General features: G+C 36.6%; 1 protein-coding gene across 1 annotated transcript in view; it reads left to right on the top strand.

Annotated features, from left to right (window-relative positions):
- Window positions 1-17,791, top strand: part of LOC150075263 (PHD finger protein 14-like) — a 313,155-nt gene that overhangs the window by 284,821 nt on the left and 10,543 nt on the right. Inside the window, exon 18 of the mRNA XM_090388420.1 lies at window positions 10,940-11,035. Within this exon, the coding sequence (XP_090244546.1) occupies window positions 10,940-11,035 (96 nt within the window). The remainder of the gene's footprint in view (window positions 1-10,939; window positions 11,036-17,791) is intronic.

Below are 17,791 nucleotides of genomic sequence, written 5' to 3' on the forward strand. Positions count from 1 at the left end.
CTGTATGCCGAAGATGACATGGACATTGGAAGCCTTACCTTTTGGGGGGAAAAAAGATGAAACTAGATCGGTACAAACAAGCTGGATACAAAAAACAAACAGAACAGTGCATACATAGTCTCTAAAACCAGATAATGCAGGATGTTATAAAATTGAACTGTAGAGGTCTACTCAGCAACACTTATATCTATGATCTAATCAACATTACTCAACAGTAAGCATTGTGGGGATATCAGAGACATGGTGTCACTCAGATATAAGGGATTCAGAATTTTAATATGGGGAGTACAATGTGTACAGACAGGATAGGAGATGAGGGGTGGGGTTATACTCTTAGTTAAGAAGAGCATAAAATCTAAGGCGGTGCATCCAGTTAACATGAGTCACCAGTGCAGTGTTGATTGAGTTTCTTGTGTCATAAGCAGTGGGAAAGAATGTTCCCACTAAGAATGTTTAAGAATGTTTTATAGGCCAGCATACAGCCAAATGACTGTGATAATACAGCAATCACTGTATAGAGAAATAAATTGGTCCAGTAAATTAGAATACCTTATAATGGGGGATTTTAATTTTCCAAATGGAACTTGTGGGTTGGTCACACACACACACACTGCAAGATGACTGTTTTCTACAGCAGCATGTTAGAGAGGCAACAAGAGAGAGTAATACCCTTGATCTATCAGCAGCAATTATTCATGCATCGAGAGTCTTCAGATAAAAAAACCAATAGGTGGCAGTTATCACAGTCTATAGCAACACAAATGTAATGTCCCTAACTAACATCAAGGGTAAGGAGAAGGGTTTTTGCTTTTGTAATAATATTGAATGCAGTGGAATTAGACAGTTTTTAAATTCTATGCAGTGAGACCAACTGATGACGTTACCATCAGCAAATTTCCTAAATGGGAAGCATTCAAGAAAATAATCATAGAAGCTACTAGGCTTTTCATACCAACTAAGAAATATCATAAATGGAAGCAGATATGCTAACAATTCATAAAATGAATCAAATAATGATGTAATTAGAGCTCTATAACCTTAACTTTGTCCAGAGAAAATAATGGAGTCACTAGTTAAAAAAGTATTGCAAGACCATCTAGACAGGAGTACTGTTATATTTTAGTCATAGCATGTATTTGCCAAGGGGCGATTTTTTCTGACCAATTCAGTTGAATACTGTGATGTGGTGACAAAGGAACTGGATGCAAAAAATAATTTTGATGTCATATATTTGGATTTCAGGAAAGCTTTTCATATTGTTGTACATGGACTCCTGTACAAATTGGAACAGTGTGATATTAAGTGCAAGTTACTGCTGTGGATAAAGGGATGGTTGAGTGGGAAAAGATAGAGTTGTTATCAGTACACACTGCTCTTTGTGGACTGTTATCATTGGAGTTCCTCTGTGTTTGGTGCTGGGCCATTGTTGTTTTCTGTATTTATTAATGATATTGATGAAGGTATGTCATGTTTAATGTCCAAGTTTGCAGATGAGACAAAGGTTAGCAGGGTGAATAATGACGGTAGTAAAGGTAAAGTGCAGCCATTATCAACCCACTGCAGGGTGGAAGCCTCCTCAACAATTCATGTTAAGGGAAATGGACCGTAATCTGCCATGCTGGTCCAGTGCGGGTTGCCAGATCGGCCGTATTCAGCAGTCAGGGGCTTGAACCCCGGTCTACTCAAAGAGCGTGTGCTTCTCCACTCCCGACCACTCGGCTACGTTAGTGATGGTATGCTACTGCAACAGGATCTAGAAAAGTTAGGCAGATGGGCTGAGAGATGGCAACTGTAGTTGCCATTGGCAAATTTAAAGTACTGCATATGGATAGCAGTTACCCTAGAGTAATGTACCAACTGTGTAGTACTACACTCAGGGTAGTGGAAGATGAAAATGACCTGGGAGCAATTGTGCAGTCAAATATTAAGTTTCCCGAACAGTGCAGACAGGCTGCCAGGACAGTTCATTGGGTTTTGCCAACGACATACAAGAATTTTTGCTACCGGGGATAAGGAGGTGATTATTTCATCATACAAGGCAATGGTCAGGCCACATCTTGAGTATTGCATATGGGTCTGGAGACCTCATTTTTGTAAGGATGCAAAGCTCCTGGAGCCGGTACAAAGAAGGCAACAAGATTGGTGAGGAAAACAAAGGGTGCCCTTACCAAGAAAGACTTAATTTTGAGTTCTGCAAATTGTAGTGTCTGGAGGCTAGGCACTGGCGAGGTGATCTAATTGAGGTGTTTAAGGCAATGGATGGATTGAGCAAGCTTAGTGCTGGCGTGATTCTTCCTCTTGCCCAGACTATGCACATAAGGGGGCATAAATTCAAATTGAGAAAGGATGGTTGCAGAAAAGATATGCAGAAGTTGCTTTCAACCAGCGGTTGGTCATTTAATGGAACAAACTTCCATCTGAAGTTGTTCAATCACTAGTTAAAGTATTAGTATTAGTAATGGCCGCATGGTGCAAGAAAGCCTATGGCTTATGCTGCACCAGCCAAAAAAAAAAATAAATAATAATAATAATAATAATTAATAAAAAAAACAGAACTTAAACCTATCATCCTATGCGTTTCCCTCACCCGAAGGTACTATCCAGATGACCTTTGAATTTCGCCAAACTCTCAGCCTCTACCACCCATGTAGGCAACTTATTCCAGTAATTTATAACTCGCTGGCTAAAATAAAACTTCCTGCAGTCCAATCTAAACATTTCCCCCCATAACTTGAATTTATATCCCCTAGTTCTAGCATCATCTTGAAAATTTCGTCCTCATTCATTTTACTGATGCCTCTCAGAGCCTTAAACACCTCAATCAAATCTCCTCTAAGGTGTCTAGTTTCCAAACTCTGCAACCCACATATTCGAAGTCTTTGTTCATAAGGACGCTCTTTTGCTGATCTCACCAGGCAAGTTACCCATCTTTGCACCCTTTCGAGAAGCTCGATGTCTTTCTTTAGGTGCGGTCTCCATACTTGAACACAGTATTCCAAGTGTGGTCTAACAATACCCTTATATAATGGGATTATCACGTCCCTATCTCTACTTGCAAAAGTTTGATAGATCATCGATAGGACACCATGGGCCATCCTTGCAACCTGTTTACAATGCTCAGAGAATTTCATGTCTGACCGTATCGTAACACCCAAATCCCTTTCCTCTAGTACTGGGTTTAGTTGGACTCCACCAAGTGAATAAGTTATTTTGGGATTACTGTTTCCCAGGTGTAATACCTTACACTTTGTTGGATTAACGTATTGCTGCCATTTTTCTGACCATTCCTGAAGTCTATCTAGGTCTCTCTGATGAAGCTCAGCTTGACAGTGATCATTAACTACACTGGAAATTTAGACATCATGCCCTCTATCCCTTCATCAATGTTGTTTATGAAAATTAAAAACAACAGTGGTCCTAATACTGATCCTTGGGGAACCCCACTTCTTACATCAACCCAATCTGAGGAATAGCCATTTATCACAACCCTCTGCCTGAAGCCATCCTGCTATCCATCTAAGGATTTTCCCAGTGATTCCAACCTGTTCCAGCTTATAAAGCAACCGCTCATGTGGGACTGAGTCAGAAGCTTTGCTGAAATCTAAATAAACAATGTCGAAATTATTCCCTAAATCCAGCTCATGAGTGACCCTTTCAAAATAGCAAACCAGATTTGTTAAACATGATTTTTCCTTTACAAAACCATGCTGAGTATCCTTGAGAATTTCAATTCTATCCAAATGAACCTGAATTTCACCCTTGATCATTGCCTCCATGATTTTCCCTACCACTGAAGTCAGACTGACAGGTCAATAATTTCCCACTTCACTCTTAGAACCAGCCTTATGTATGGGAGATACATTATCACTTTTCCAATCCAACGGAATCTCACCAGAGTCTAGTGATGCTCGCATAATTAGCCCCAATGGTTCAATGCACTCATTTGCCGCCTCCCTTAAGATTATAGGGTATATTCCATCAACTCCAGGACCCTTACTGGTCTGTAGGCTCGAAAGTTTTTTTCATTAAATAATCTTGCGAAATTTCAATATAATTAATTACATATTTTTCAACTTCGCTCCCACAATTTCCCATTGCCACAAAAGGTTTTTCTTCTGTAAATATCGATGCAAAATAACTGTTGAGTTCATCTGCAACGGCAGTTGGTGTATTTAATACTATCCCCTTTCCCTTATGTAAAGGTCCAATCTGGTTTGTCCTGCTCATCTTAGCATATATAAATGTGAAGAATTCCTTATCCCCTCCCCCTCTTTGCTCTGTTTGCTAGCAATTTCTCATAAACTGCCTTTGCCTGTCAAACCTTTTCTGTGGCTCTATTACAGATCATCTTGTAGCTGTTATAGGCTTCAGTACTTTTTATTGCTCTATAACCTTTCCATGCCACCTTTTTCTGCTCAAGTAATGTGGCAACTTCGCTATTCCTCCAATTTGGAACCCTCCTCGTGGAGTATTTTTTTAATGGTAAATACTCATTCAAGGCGTCTGTGATTAATGTTTTAAAAGCATACCACAGTTCAATTGTATTCGTTCTCTGTGCAATATCTACCCAGTTAATAGAGGCCATGTAGCACCTTAAGGCATCGCAATTTACTTTTCTGAAATTATAACATATTCCTTTGCCTTTTACTACTGCTACCTCTCTCTCTTCATCATCCACCGTAGAACTCCGTGATCACTTCCTGCTACTGGTTCCTCTACTGTCAGCCCTGTTATGTCATCTGATTCATGGGTGATGATGAGGTCTAGGATATTCTTTTCTCTAGTATTTTCCCTGACATGTTGATACAAATAACAGTCATCTAGTTGATTTAAAAATTTTGTTCCCCATGTCGAGTTTCCTTCCCATTTTCTCCAATCAATTAGAGACAAATTGAAATCACCCATAATAAGACATTGACGCTTACTTGCCCATTCCATTTGCATGTAGAGGCTTTCGTCATAATCTTCACAATCACCTGGTCTGTAGATTACTCCTACTCACATTATACCTTTGTTTCCAACTATATCACACCATACAGATTCTATACTGGCACATGAAACGTCTGAATCCAGGGAAGCTATCAATCATCGCACACAGGCCGCTTCTGATAAGAAGCATTACCCCACCACCCCCCTTCTATCTACCCTATCCTTCCTAAATACATTATACAAGCCGTACTGAAATGCATCATCCCCTATTTCCGGGTGGCACCACGTCTCTGTAAGCCCTATTATGTCCGCGTTACTTGTTTTAACCAGCAGTTTGAATTCGCTCATTTTATTGATGACACTTCTAACATTACTATATAAACAGTTAAGACTTACTGTTCTTGTATATTTAACAACCCTTGAAGTATTTTAGGCTCTCTTCCCTGGCATTAGCTACCCGCTCACTTGAAACATTTCTGCCCCCAGAACATCTAGATATGTCCAGTTGGCGAAACAGATAAGAACTCTTGAGGTATGTGCAAGAGTTACTTTGACCAATATTATCAGATAAACGCGTGTCAGTATTACCCACATCTCCCCCCTTACTAGCACTTTCCCTGAACCTTTAAGGTAACCTCAATAATACTGACAAAAACTTTTGCACCACCTTTGTTCAAGTGTATCCTGTCTCTACAAAACAAATTCCTTCTACGTACAAGTGTGGGCCAAGCTGATAGAAATTTCCCCCCAAAAGCCTTGCAGAGTTCTTCAAGTCCTGAGTTAATCCACAAGGCTTTTAACATATAATCCCTCCTGTCATGTCTGGGCAGAATTGCAGACACATAGACATTGTGGCCTAGCTTGCAGCATTTCCTCAGCATGGTCCTGTATTTTTCTAACAGATCATCAGATCGTGTACATTTAATGTCATTAGTCCCCACATGAATAATAATATTCTCTTTACCCCCCCCTTAAAATCTGACAATCTGTTGGTGACATCATTAGTAGTTGCTCCCGGCAGACATACCCTGGTTCTGCTCCACCTATCCTTATTACAAAAAATATTCCCCATTTCCCTGACAATAGAGTCTCCTTATAAAACAAAGTCCTTTTGAACCAGAGTAGTTTGCACTTGGTTTTTCTGTTTTGAGGCCTGAATCGGGAGTGCATCACTTGGTAGATTGCTGGAGTCTTGAGTCCCTGACGAGCTCCCAGGTGCATTATTCTCAAGGGCAAGCACCCGTTTTTTTTTTCAGTGACTCAAATTGTTCCATCAGTGCACCAAATTGTAATTTACATTGATCACAAAAAAAAGAATCCCCAGGTGAGCTATGATTAGTCACCAGGTCGACCTTGGAAAACATTCCACAGGTTCTGCAACGGATTAAATCAGGACTCACACATAAATCGGCATCGGCTATTTCCATGTGAGTCACGATACCCTGTGACGTGTTTAAGGTAGATCTCATAATTACCAGGAGCAGCAGTGCGTAGCACACGCTTCTTGATTAGACCGGGGTTCAAGCCCGTGACCACCACATATCCCCGGAGCAATATGGCCTTAGTTGCTAATAGTCCTAAAAGGAAGGGTCTGGAATTCCACAACGATCCTTTCTTAGTGCCACGCTCTTTGCCGTTAGGATAAACAGTGTAACAGAGAATATTCCAGCTAATGTTGACACCCTCTCTTTATGCAGATGACCTTACAATACCCTGCCACTCATAAAATATGCACTTCATAGAATGACAACTTCAAGTTTCATTAAACAAAGTAAAGTCTTCAGCATCCCACAATGGCTATCACCTTTCTGCATCAAAAACCACTGCCATTCACTTTTGTAAAAAGTGTTAGCTCCATCAAGATCCTGAGCTGAAGCTCACAACACAACTAATATCACTTAACAGCAATATCCGATTCTTAGGCCTAATACAGGCAGTTCTCACTTAACGAGTTCCTAGGTTTACGAGTTTTTTTTCCCCCCAAGTATCAAGTATCAACAAAATCGAAAATATGAACATTAATTGCAAAAAAAAAAAAATGAATGTTAAACATTCATAAATACCGCATTCCAAACCACATGCCTAGCTAAACAATACAGTGTAATCCTCTTTACGATATTAACCAGTTCCAGAGACACCATTGTATTGTTAAAATATCGTAATGTGAACCCAATAACACATTGTTTTTTGGTAATTCATTTCAAGATCTTGGAATTTGAAATTTTCACTGTATAACTAAGCTATTTATCTCTCTAAATGTCATTCTTATTATCACAAGCGTGAACTTATGGCCATATAAAAGGTCGTTAGCGTGGTTTGCAGTTCAAGTCATTAAAATGCACTACACTTTCATCGTTATCATATTCCGTTATAAGAATCAATTTTAAACGCCTTAGCGATATTTTTCTAAAGCACATTTCTGGAGGTCACAACCATAAAACAATAAAAACAATTTGCTCTTTCTGATTTATTGGACTTTTCTGTTACTGCAAGCAATTATAAACAGGTAGTAAACTCGATGTTATTGCATTTGTGAAAATACCGATAGCTGTAATTGTGTGGGTTTTTACGTTATTATGGTGAAATGTGTTTGCCCTTTACTGAAATCTTCAATCGTATAAAAAACATAAATTTTCAGAATCTTCTCTTCATGCCTTTTTTTTTTTTTAAGCTTCATAAACTTGCTACTCCGCACAAATCGTGTTAGTTGCAATTTGTGCTTTCTGTTAAAAAATGCTTATGCATGCAATCGTGAAATTTATAATTAAAAGAGATTATCTTGGAAATAAACGCCTCTTGAAACATATCAGAAGAAGACGACTCCTTGTGCAACAAACCGAGTGCCGAGCCAATAATGAGTGATCACCGAGTGTCCATTTAGTTGATGATGATGAAGAATAAACATTCTTTAACATTTGTAAGTCATAAATAATTTCTCTATTATTATAATTTGCTTGATTTTACAGGCTACGTTTTCATTTCTTTCGATAAATCAATCATTGTTTAAACATAAACTAATTAGCTAACTAATTTCATTGTTGAGAACGTAACCCCTATTTTTAACCTTATGTCTATGGGAAATAAATTCCCGCTTTACGAGTTTTCACTTTACGAGCGCGCGCTAAAAACGAATTAACTCGTAAAGTCGAGAACTACCTGTACCTGACACTAAACTTTCCTTCCAGAAACATATACTGCAAACATGAACTTAATGTACAAAGAAGATGGATATACTTAAAGTTATCTCTTCTGTAATGTGGGGAGCAGATCACTTTATACCTATATTGAATCTCAATTGGATCCTGTTTAGACAACACAGTCCCAGTTTGACTCTGCAAGTAAGACTGCATTTTCTTGGCTCAATCCAGTGTAGCATAGTGTTCTAAGGATTGCCTTAGGAGCTTTCAGGACACCCCGGTGCAAAGTTTATACATAGATGCCAATGAACCTCCACATCTTAGGAGAAAGGTATTGCTTCTTAACTACGCAGCCAAATTATGTAGTTCCCCCCCTTCTCACCCCATTTGGACATATCTCTTTGATCCTCGGTGGATAAACATATATAGAAACAAACCCAATGAAAATAAACCTGCTGATATCCAGTTACAAGAATTAACACAATGACAGAACATCCATCTTGCATTCTCTCCCAAGCCTCAGACATTACAAACACTATGGACAGTGAATATACCTTCTTGCAATAACTATTTTTGTCAATGGATTGCTTCAGATATATACAGATGGCTCAAAAACTGAAAACACCTGTGGGAGAATCCATAATTCTTCCTATATTCACTGTCTTTGCTCTGTTACCTCTTGAATACAGCATTTTTACAATTAAATTCTATACAATTAAGATGGCTTTGACTCTTAATAACCTTTTAAGTTTACAGGTCATAATATATACAGACTCTTTAAGTGTAGCAATGGCCCTACAAATTAATTGTAGGATTTCCATCCAGTTCTGACATAAATCAGATTTCAGGTACTTCAACTCAATGAAAATAAACTGACTGTCAAGTTTTGCTGGATACCCTTGCACATTGGAATACCAGGAAACAAGCATGTAGATCAAGTAGCAAGGCACCCTGCTCGCTTTGATTCTGTCCCAGTTCCTTATACTGATTACAAGCCAGTTGTACAACAGATATGTACTCACTTATGGTCTCAAATGTGGCATAAGCAGACATATAACAAGCTTCTCAAAATAAGACAGAATCCACAGCTGTGGAGATCCATTTTCTGATTAAACAGACATGAAGTAGTTGTGCTTGCAAGAGCATAAATTGGCCTTATGCGTTTAATCAGAATCTCTGCAGTCAACTCATCTTATTAGAGATGAGGTAAATTTATCAGAGTTTTTTACTTACCTAAAAATTATGAACTTATATAATCACTTATAGATCTATTTCATTCCATATATTGATCAAGACTCCAACATAACAGGTGCAGTTCTGCCATAGTAGCCCATGAGCCATGAAATCCCCATTCCAACAACAGTCTCCTTTTGACTGGTCAGGTGAACAGTAAAAATCAACCTAATGTTAAACAACGTACAAATTGCTTGGCATCAGTTAACATGGATTTTGCTCATTTCAGCCCACTGCAATTGTCCTACCATTGCCCAAATTTTAGGTTTTTGATTTTTTCCTCTCGAATTATGAAGTCACATATTGCCTAGCACCCACAGATTTAGAGGGGAATGCAGCTTGCGCTTATTTGAATTTTCATTGAAATTTTACAAGTATTACTTTATTGCCCCAAATGGAATAAAAAATAGTTTATTCATTTTATATCATTTACATTTTCTTTTTCTTTTGGTATGATCAGGAGCCTCACTGATCAGTGTCCTCTTGGTGATTTTAAGTGCCTAGAGGAGAGGATTGCTAATATTGACTGTGTACTTGGAAAAGTTGTTAGCGAGAAAAAGATCAAGGGTGTGGTTAGTATTGTCTGGTATTCTGGTAGGTAAATGACTCAGTTTTGTGAGATCATTAGTAATTGCAAAAGCCTTGGTACCTTGACCAGTTGGGTCTGTTTAACTAAAAAAACTGATGCCACCCAAAGCTGTGAACATTAAAATCACCAAGGAAAGTTACCTCACTGTTACGAGAGACTGTAGAACGTCAACTTTCAATGAAATGAAATCAAAGAATCGTAAGTGATGTGGAGTTGAGAGAATGGTAGAGCAACAGATCAGTTTGACAGAATGGCGCAGGGAGATTTTAAGTCAGAGGAGATTCCAAATTAGGAAGTCTCTGACAAAGGACACCAGAGTGAATATAATGCATAAGTACCATCTTTGAAGTGAAAGGAATCATAGAACAAATAGTTAGGGCAACTGAGATGAGTAGTGGCTGAGGGAACCGGTAATTAAGGCTTTCAGAAAAAGTAAGTGAGGCTTGGCAGATTGTCAGTGGAAATGGACATCATTGAGATTGGAACTGAGACCATATATATTTGTGAAATGAGTGTAGAAGTTTTTGAGCAGTTTAGATCTTTTCATAAATAAGTTTATTCTATTAGTTTGACTATACTCGATTCATTCAGTAGATACTACTGTAGCATACTGCATTAAAATTGGTCTTTCATCATCTTTTGTCTTATTTATTTCTTATATGTGCATTAATTTTTATTAACCCTTGTATGCTTTAGAAATAACATCACAAAAGTTCATATAACTTGATCATTGTACTTAAATCCAAAAAGGCCTCAAGACTTTTGTTTCTCTGTATTTTCAGTTGAACCATTGTCACGAAATATTGACTGTTTTTGAATTACCCTGCGCATGTAAAAACAATATTTTATACTGTATGTTGAAATTGGCATCTACTTGTGTTAGCCTTACAAAAATGTGTTTTTGTAATTTTAGACAGGTTATTTCATGGCATGGTTATACTGTATTAAAATGAGTTGCTTTTATTCTTTTTAGTAAAATTAATATTAAGAATTATAAATTCTGCAAATTTTTCTATTTTAATTTTGTATTCATTATATTTTTAAACTATAGCTGCTGAGTGAAGTTGAAACGTTAAGAAAACAGAATTCCCAACTACAGGAGAAAGGAGTTGAATACTGGAAAATGCTGTGTGATCTGGGAAACAGAGTAAGAATTTACATCCCCCATATCAATATGCATTTGATAAGATTTTGTTTGTGTATAAAGGATGTATCATATTTTCACTGGTGTAATCATTCATTCCTGCCCTTTCAAGTGAAAATTTTAAAATATTCTTTCTAACTTGTAATTTTACACACACACACACACACACACACACACACACACACACACACACACACACACACACACACACACACACACACACACACATATAGCTGCCAACACTCCAGATGTACAACAGAGACTCCATTTTGTTGACTCATCCTTGAGTTCACCATCCTAATGTGGTTTTTATCCATCTTTTTCACACAAAAGCCATAAAACTATTCAGAATTTTTTTTTTTTTTTCTTTTAATTTATATTAATTTCCGCATGAAATTTCATTGTTCAGCTCAAGTGAACAAATATGCTGCATAAAATATATGGTATGTATAGGAAAAATGAAATATTAAGATATGCTGTAACATTAAGCTGCATTTTCTTTGTATGTGTGGTGCAAGGCTAAATTCTATTTAAAAATGTCCTTCAGTAAGATGACAAAAAAAAGTGTTTATGAAGATGTAGATCCAATATTCTCCATGCATTATTAAATCTGCTAAAGGTAACATGTTTGCTTTGTGTACTAGAAGTATATGATTTTTCAGTAAAATGGCATATAATGTGATGTAATCAGGATTTACAAACAAACAAGCATAAGATCAGTGTGCTGTGCATAAAAAAGAAATTATATAATATCGGTGTAAATACACCATAGTTAACCCATAGATTTGAGCTACGATTGTAGCGTAGAAGGCATCGTTTTAATTGTATCTCATAATGTGGTTGCCTTCACAACAAGATAGCCTATTGAATTACTTCAAATAAATAACGCTTTTCTAGTAGAGAAGGCTACTGTTATTTATTTTCAGCAGTACCACCACCCAGACGATCGTTTCGAAGCTTTTTGGCTTCGTCATCAGTGGGCGGGCAGGTACCCAGGTAATACAACAAGCCATCTCAGTTGCGAAGTTATATCCACATTATGAGAGATGCCAGAAGGGTGTGGTGGTAATGTATTTGGAAAATTAAATGCACTAGGCATAATCCTTATGGGTTTTGATAATTAACTATATAATATCGGTGTAAATACACCATAGTTAACCCATAGATTTGAGCTACGATTGTAGTGTAGAAGGCATCGTTTTAATTGTATCTCATAATGTGGTTGCCTTCACAACAAGATAGCTACTATTGAATTACTTCAAATAAATAATGCTTCTCTAGTAGAGAAGGCTACTGTTATTTATTTTCAGCGGTACCACCACCCAGACGATCGTTTCGAAGCTTTTTGGCTTCGTCATCAGTGGGCGGGCAGGTACCCAGGTAATACAACAAGCCATCTCAGTTGCGAAGTTGTCAGTGAAAATTTTTTTTATTATTTTATTTTATTTTCTTATTATTTCTAAGTAAGGATATGAACATTTTGATACTCCCTTTTATATCTGACAGATCACTACAAATTTTTATTCAAATTTATACCTCCAGAGAATTCGCTCTAAACAGAGGATTGCTTAGGGCCTCCATACTAAGTTATTTGTTATTAAATGTATACATTAATGATCTACCTATTATATTTCAAACTCGTGAATATATTTTTTAAAAATAATACTGATTACATTAAACTTTATTCTCGCATTCATTTTTTGATGGGATTAATTTACTAATTCTCATGGCTCTTGAAATATTGAGTTGTTGGTATACAGCTAATAATTTGATGCTGAATCTTGCAAAACTCAAATGACCTTTCCCCACCTTGATTTACAAATGCTTTATTAGAAATTTTGCTATTTAGAGAGTCACTGACCACACCAAATCAGGCTTTTTTTTTTCTCCCCCCACGTCAAATCCAACTTTAATTAACCCTTTTATGCCAACCTGGTCTGACAGATGCCATTTTTTAAATTTTTTCTTTTATATTTTTAAATTTTCAGAATAAAATCAAATCCCTCTAAGTAGGTAGATCATCAATGTATACATTTATTCCATGATATTCACTAAATGATTATACAGTATTTTCTGTTTTCATTTCAATTACCTGTGAATTACAAGTAATAAATTTTTTGTTTATTCACATCTAATGGTGCCCGTGAAATGCTAGCTTCTCTTCGAGATTTTGGCATATTGTTGGGAAACAATATTTTTGGAAACAAAACTGATGTTACAAAATATATTTGTTCATGTTATTCAACATTATGTCAGTATTAATAACTAATTGGTAAAGCAGTGATCTTTTTGGCAATTTGACTGGTGCTTATCATTCAAATTCATCTGTTCATTTTAATTTTCTTCCCCAGTGAAATACTAAGGCTAAAAATAAATTATTTTTTGTAATTATATATTTATTTTGGTTCTCTACTTTGATATGGTATTTAAATATGAACTGAAGCAAAAACAAAAATAAATAAAATAAAATCAGACAGAAAAATAAGATAAAAACAAGTGCTTGAACCTGAAAAACAAAGCAGAAGCAGCTCTTGCATCTGAGAACCAAAATGCCAATAACTCATTATCTGTTGGATGCCATGTGAACCCTTGTGTTTCAGTTTGGGGAGAGGGGATAAGTGAGCTTGTAAATTCTAAGGAAGTTGCTGTTGTTATTTGGTTTGGTTTTTTTTAGGAGCATTAGCAACTAAGGCCATATTGCTCCAGGGTTGGGGTTTGCGGTGGTCATTCCCTGACCTTTCCACATCCTCCGTATTTGGTGGTGACGGGCTCGAACCCCGGTCTCATCAAGAAGCGTGTGCTCCTTCCCACCTGGCTACGGATGCGCCGTAAATTCTAAGGAATACCATGAAAACATTCTTTATTATCATTATTAGTTTCTCTCATTTATTTTTGCTTAATACTTTGTAAATCATAATTAATAAAATAGTTTTTAAATCAACAAAAAAGCTAAAAATGAATTTTTATAATAATAATAAAAAAAAAATGGCAGCTAACAGTTTCTATACAATTGGATTTGCATGGAAGTGATGGAGGATTACTATAACATGGAAGTGATGGAGGGTTACTATAACAACAGCTTTATGTGTAGATTAATTGCACAGTTTAAGAATTAATGTTTTATAGGTTGATAAATATAGCCAATACCTAATATTTTATTGCACTTAAACTGAATTTGGATTTATTTTTAGACATCACTATGTTTTTTTTTTTAATATTGAAAGAAGTTTACCTGATGATTTCAATATAGAAAATAAATTGTAATTTTAAATTTGCACTTGTATTTCTTTAACAAAATAAATAAATAAATATGGGAATCAGAGCAAAGTTAGCATGGAAATATGGAAGCTGTGACATCCAAGTGCCAGCTCTTAGGGGCAGCAAAATGAGAAATCACCTTTAAATGTTTAAGCGGTATTAGTGACAAAATGAATGTTAAGACCTTTTCATTTTATCTTGGGAAGGGAGACAGCATTTTGATTAGGTGTTTCAAGAACCTCTATATGGTCCTAATGAAGATAGTTTCAATCACAAGTAATGTTCCATAAGGCATATAGGTAGCCATTTTTAAGCAGTCAATATATCAGTGGTGTAAAAGTAAAGACACGAAATTAAATGCCTGATTCTGTTGGCATACCAATTGAACTCTGGACTATTAGCAGTAATGCTTTTTTTTCTTGTTTTGAGGTTATGCGCATGGAATAAACTTTTGATAAAATTGAGTTTTATTCTGATTTACAGCTCAGCCCAAAAGTAAGTGTTTGCTTTTAGCTATGAATTCTAGACTTACTTTTCAGCCATTACTTACAATTTTCAGAATGTTGTAAGATTTCAGATTGTTATTTCTCACAAACGACTGCACATTGAATGCCCTCTCTCAAATACAGGTGGTAGTGAATGTGTTAATATGAGGGTTGTTCAATTAAAACACATTTAAGTTATTTAAAAATTAATTATTTTAAAAAGTCATCTTTAGCATTCATACATGCATTCCATAGATCTAGTGCACCCTGACTGTGATGCAGGTTGAAAATAATATCTGCAGTGGTTGCACAGCACATTCATGGATTGTTGCAATAGGGAAACAGTCCATAGCACTAGTTTTAGGCACCAGTCTAACTGAGATGTAGGTTTGAATCCCATAGTATTAGACCAACTGTGAACCATGGGTATACACAAGTAGGAGGGTGCAAGTTTGAATCTGTATGCTGCCACAAAAAATGCATAGCCCACTGTTAACTGTGGTGCCAAGAATCTGGTTACTCTTATCAAACACATATGCAGTCACAATGAATATGTAAACTCTTCTGGTCTCAGCTACATGAAGAATAAATCGAAGTATTTTATTATTAATCTTTCTTCAAAAAAAAAAAAAATTTTTTTTTTTTGGCTGTTGCTATAATCATTTTTCAATGACATTTTGACTTCAGTATTCAAACTGAAATATCTCCTTTCAAAGGTTTCAACAGATCAAAAACATGAAAGTCACCGTGACAAATCTGAACATTACACAGTGTGTTTGAATGTCTACACACAACTTCCAAAGCCTGAACTGGAATGGCAACATATGGGTTTGTTTCCACGGAGCAAAGCAATTCTTGCATCTGATGCTGAGGGGCAGGTAATTCATAATTTCAGCATACCATTCCATGTCAATGCTGTTACCACATTCTTTAACATGTTCAATGCCATTTGAGTCAAATGTGCATCCTGATTAGGCAGCAAATGAATTTGGGCTAGGGAGGCAAGCACAGGGAATGTGGCACCCACTCAATGTTGGGACAGTGATTGAAGTCTACACTATATTTGGTAATATTTGGTTTTTTATTTATCATCAGTACAGTCTAGGGTGAAGTGAAGGTCTGAAATTTTCTTTGTTGTTGTTGTTGTTATTTGGTTTTTAGGAGCATTAGCAACTAAGGCCATATTGCTCTGGGGATATGCAGTGGTCATTCCCTGACCTTTCCACATCCTCTGTATTTGGTGGTCATGGGCTCAAACTCCAGTCTAATCAAGAAGCGTGTGCTACGCACTGCTGCTCCTACCCACCTGGCTATGGAGGCACCGAAATTTTCTTTACATGTATGAGATTAGTATATGTACTTTAGAGGATAGCGGTCAATATATTGACCATCTAAAATAAAGTCTAATATCCAGAAAAATTGGCGTTGACTACAGAGAAGTGAGTGCCTCCTGTCTGTTATTTGGGGGAGTTATCACTATGGCATCCACTAAAAATCAAAAGTTGGTGCATATGTCTAGGGTACTGTAAATGAAATCTAAAGCAAATATTATGAATAACACCAACAGCATAGGGAATAAACTTTTATTAAATATGGGCGGCAATGAACATGTTAAAATTCTAATTGCAAAAGATGTTCATATAGAAGTATTTAACCTCTGGGGTACGTTACATTATTTGATAACTTAGCATGACATGGCTTGAATGGGTTGAGCATGCTGAATTCTGATGGGATCCTTCCACTTGTTCAGATTACGAACCTAAGGGGGCATAAATTCAAATTAAGAAAGGACAGATGTAGAATAGCTGTGCGGAAATTTGCCTTTAGCCAGCGGGTGGTTAATTGCTGGAACAAACTTCCATCTGTCATTGTGGAAGTTGATAGGTAGGTTGAATAAATTTAAGGAGGAACTGGACAGGCATTTGGAGGGAATGGTGCATTTTTTTTTTTTTTTTTGGCTGATGCTGCATAAGCTCATACACTTGCTTTCTTACATCACATGCCGCTTCTACTACTACTACTTAACTTGTTTTTGTTAGGAAAGGTCACCACAATGGAATATAGCTTGGAATAACTTTATTACTGTCAGTTTTTAGCAATCAAATATGGCACTTTTTTTTCAAAGCCATCTACCTCACCTCTCTCTCTGTCCAATTCCACCACCAATACCTACTGTTTTTGTTCTTATACCTCCATATTTTTTCAATATCAGGAAATATATTTCTGAACAGTACATCTGTATGATCAGCAAAACTCAGAGGGTGATCACGTTCTATGATAAGCAAAATGAATAAGCTCTCAGAAAGTATGATACCATCTTCACTTTGAAATGCTAAATCTATTTTTACATTTCTTTTTTATGGATTTGGAAAATTAAATGCACTAGGCATAATCCTTATGGGTTTTGATAATTAACTATATAATATCAGTGTAAATACACCATAGTTAACCCATAGATTTGAGCTACGATTGTAGCGTAGAAGGCATCGTTTTAATTGTATCTCATAATGTGGTTGCCTTCACAACAAGATAGCTACTATTGAATTACTTCAAATAAATAACGCTTTTCTAGTAGAGAAGGCTACTGTTATTTATTTTCAGCGGTACCAACACCCAGACGATCATTTCGAAGCTTTTTGGCTTCGTTATCAGTGGGCGGGCAGGTACCCAGGTAATACAACAAGCCATCTCAGTTGCGAAGTTATATCCACATTATGAGAGATGCCAAAAGGGTGTGGTGGTAATGTATTTGGAAAATTAAATGAAATGCCCTAGAAAGGTGAAACTTCACAAGAACTTTAATCCTTTTCTGTGTACTCACCACGTATAATAACACATTTTTCTCATCTGTGGATCAGTTGTTTAATGCCCTGATCGTAGCTGCACTTTTTGCCTGAAATCACGATTCCACTTCATTGTTGACTTCCTGAGACAAATCAAAGCGACGTCCATGCAATGGTTTCTTCATTTCTTGAAACAAGAAGTCTGGTGGTAGTGCTAAGTCAGGAGAATAGGG

Source organism: Mastigoproctus giganteus, chromosome 14 (genome assembly GCF_048544385.1).
Source record: "Mastigoproctus giganteus isolate SK-2022 chromosome 14, ASM4854438v1, whole genome shotgun sequence".
In the NCBI taxonomy this organism is placed as follows: Eukaryota; Metazoa; Arthropoda; class Arachnida; order Uropygi; family Thelyphonidae; genus Mastigoproctus; species Mastigoproctus giganteus.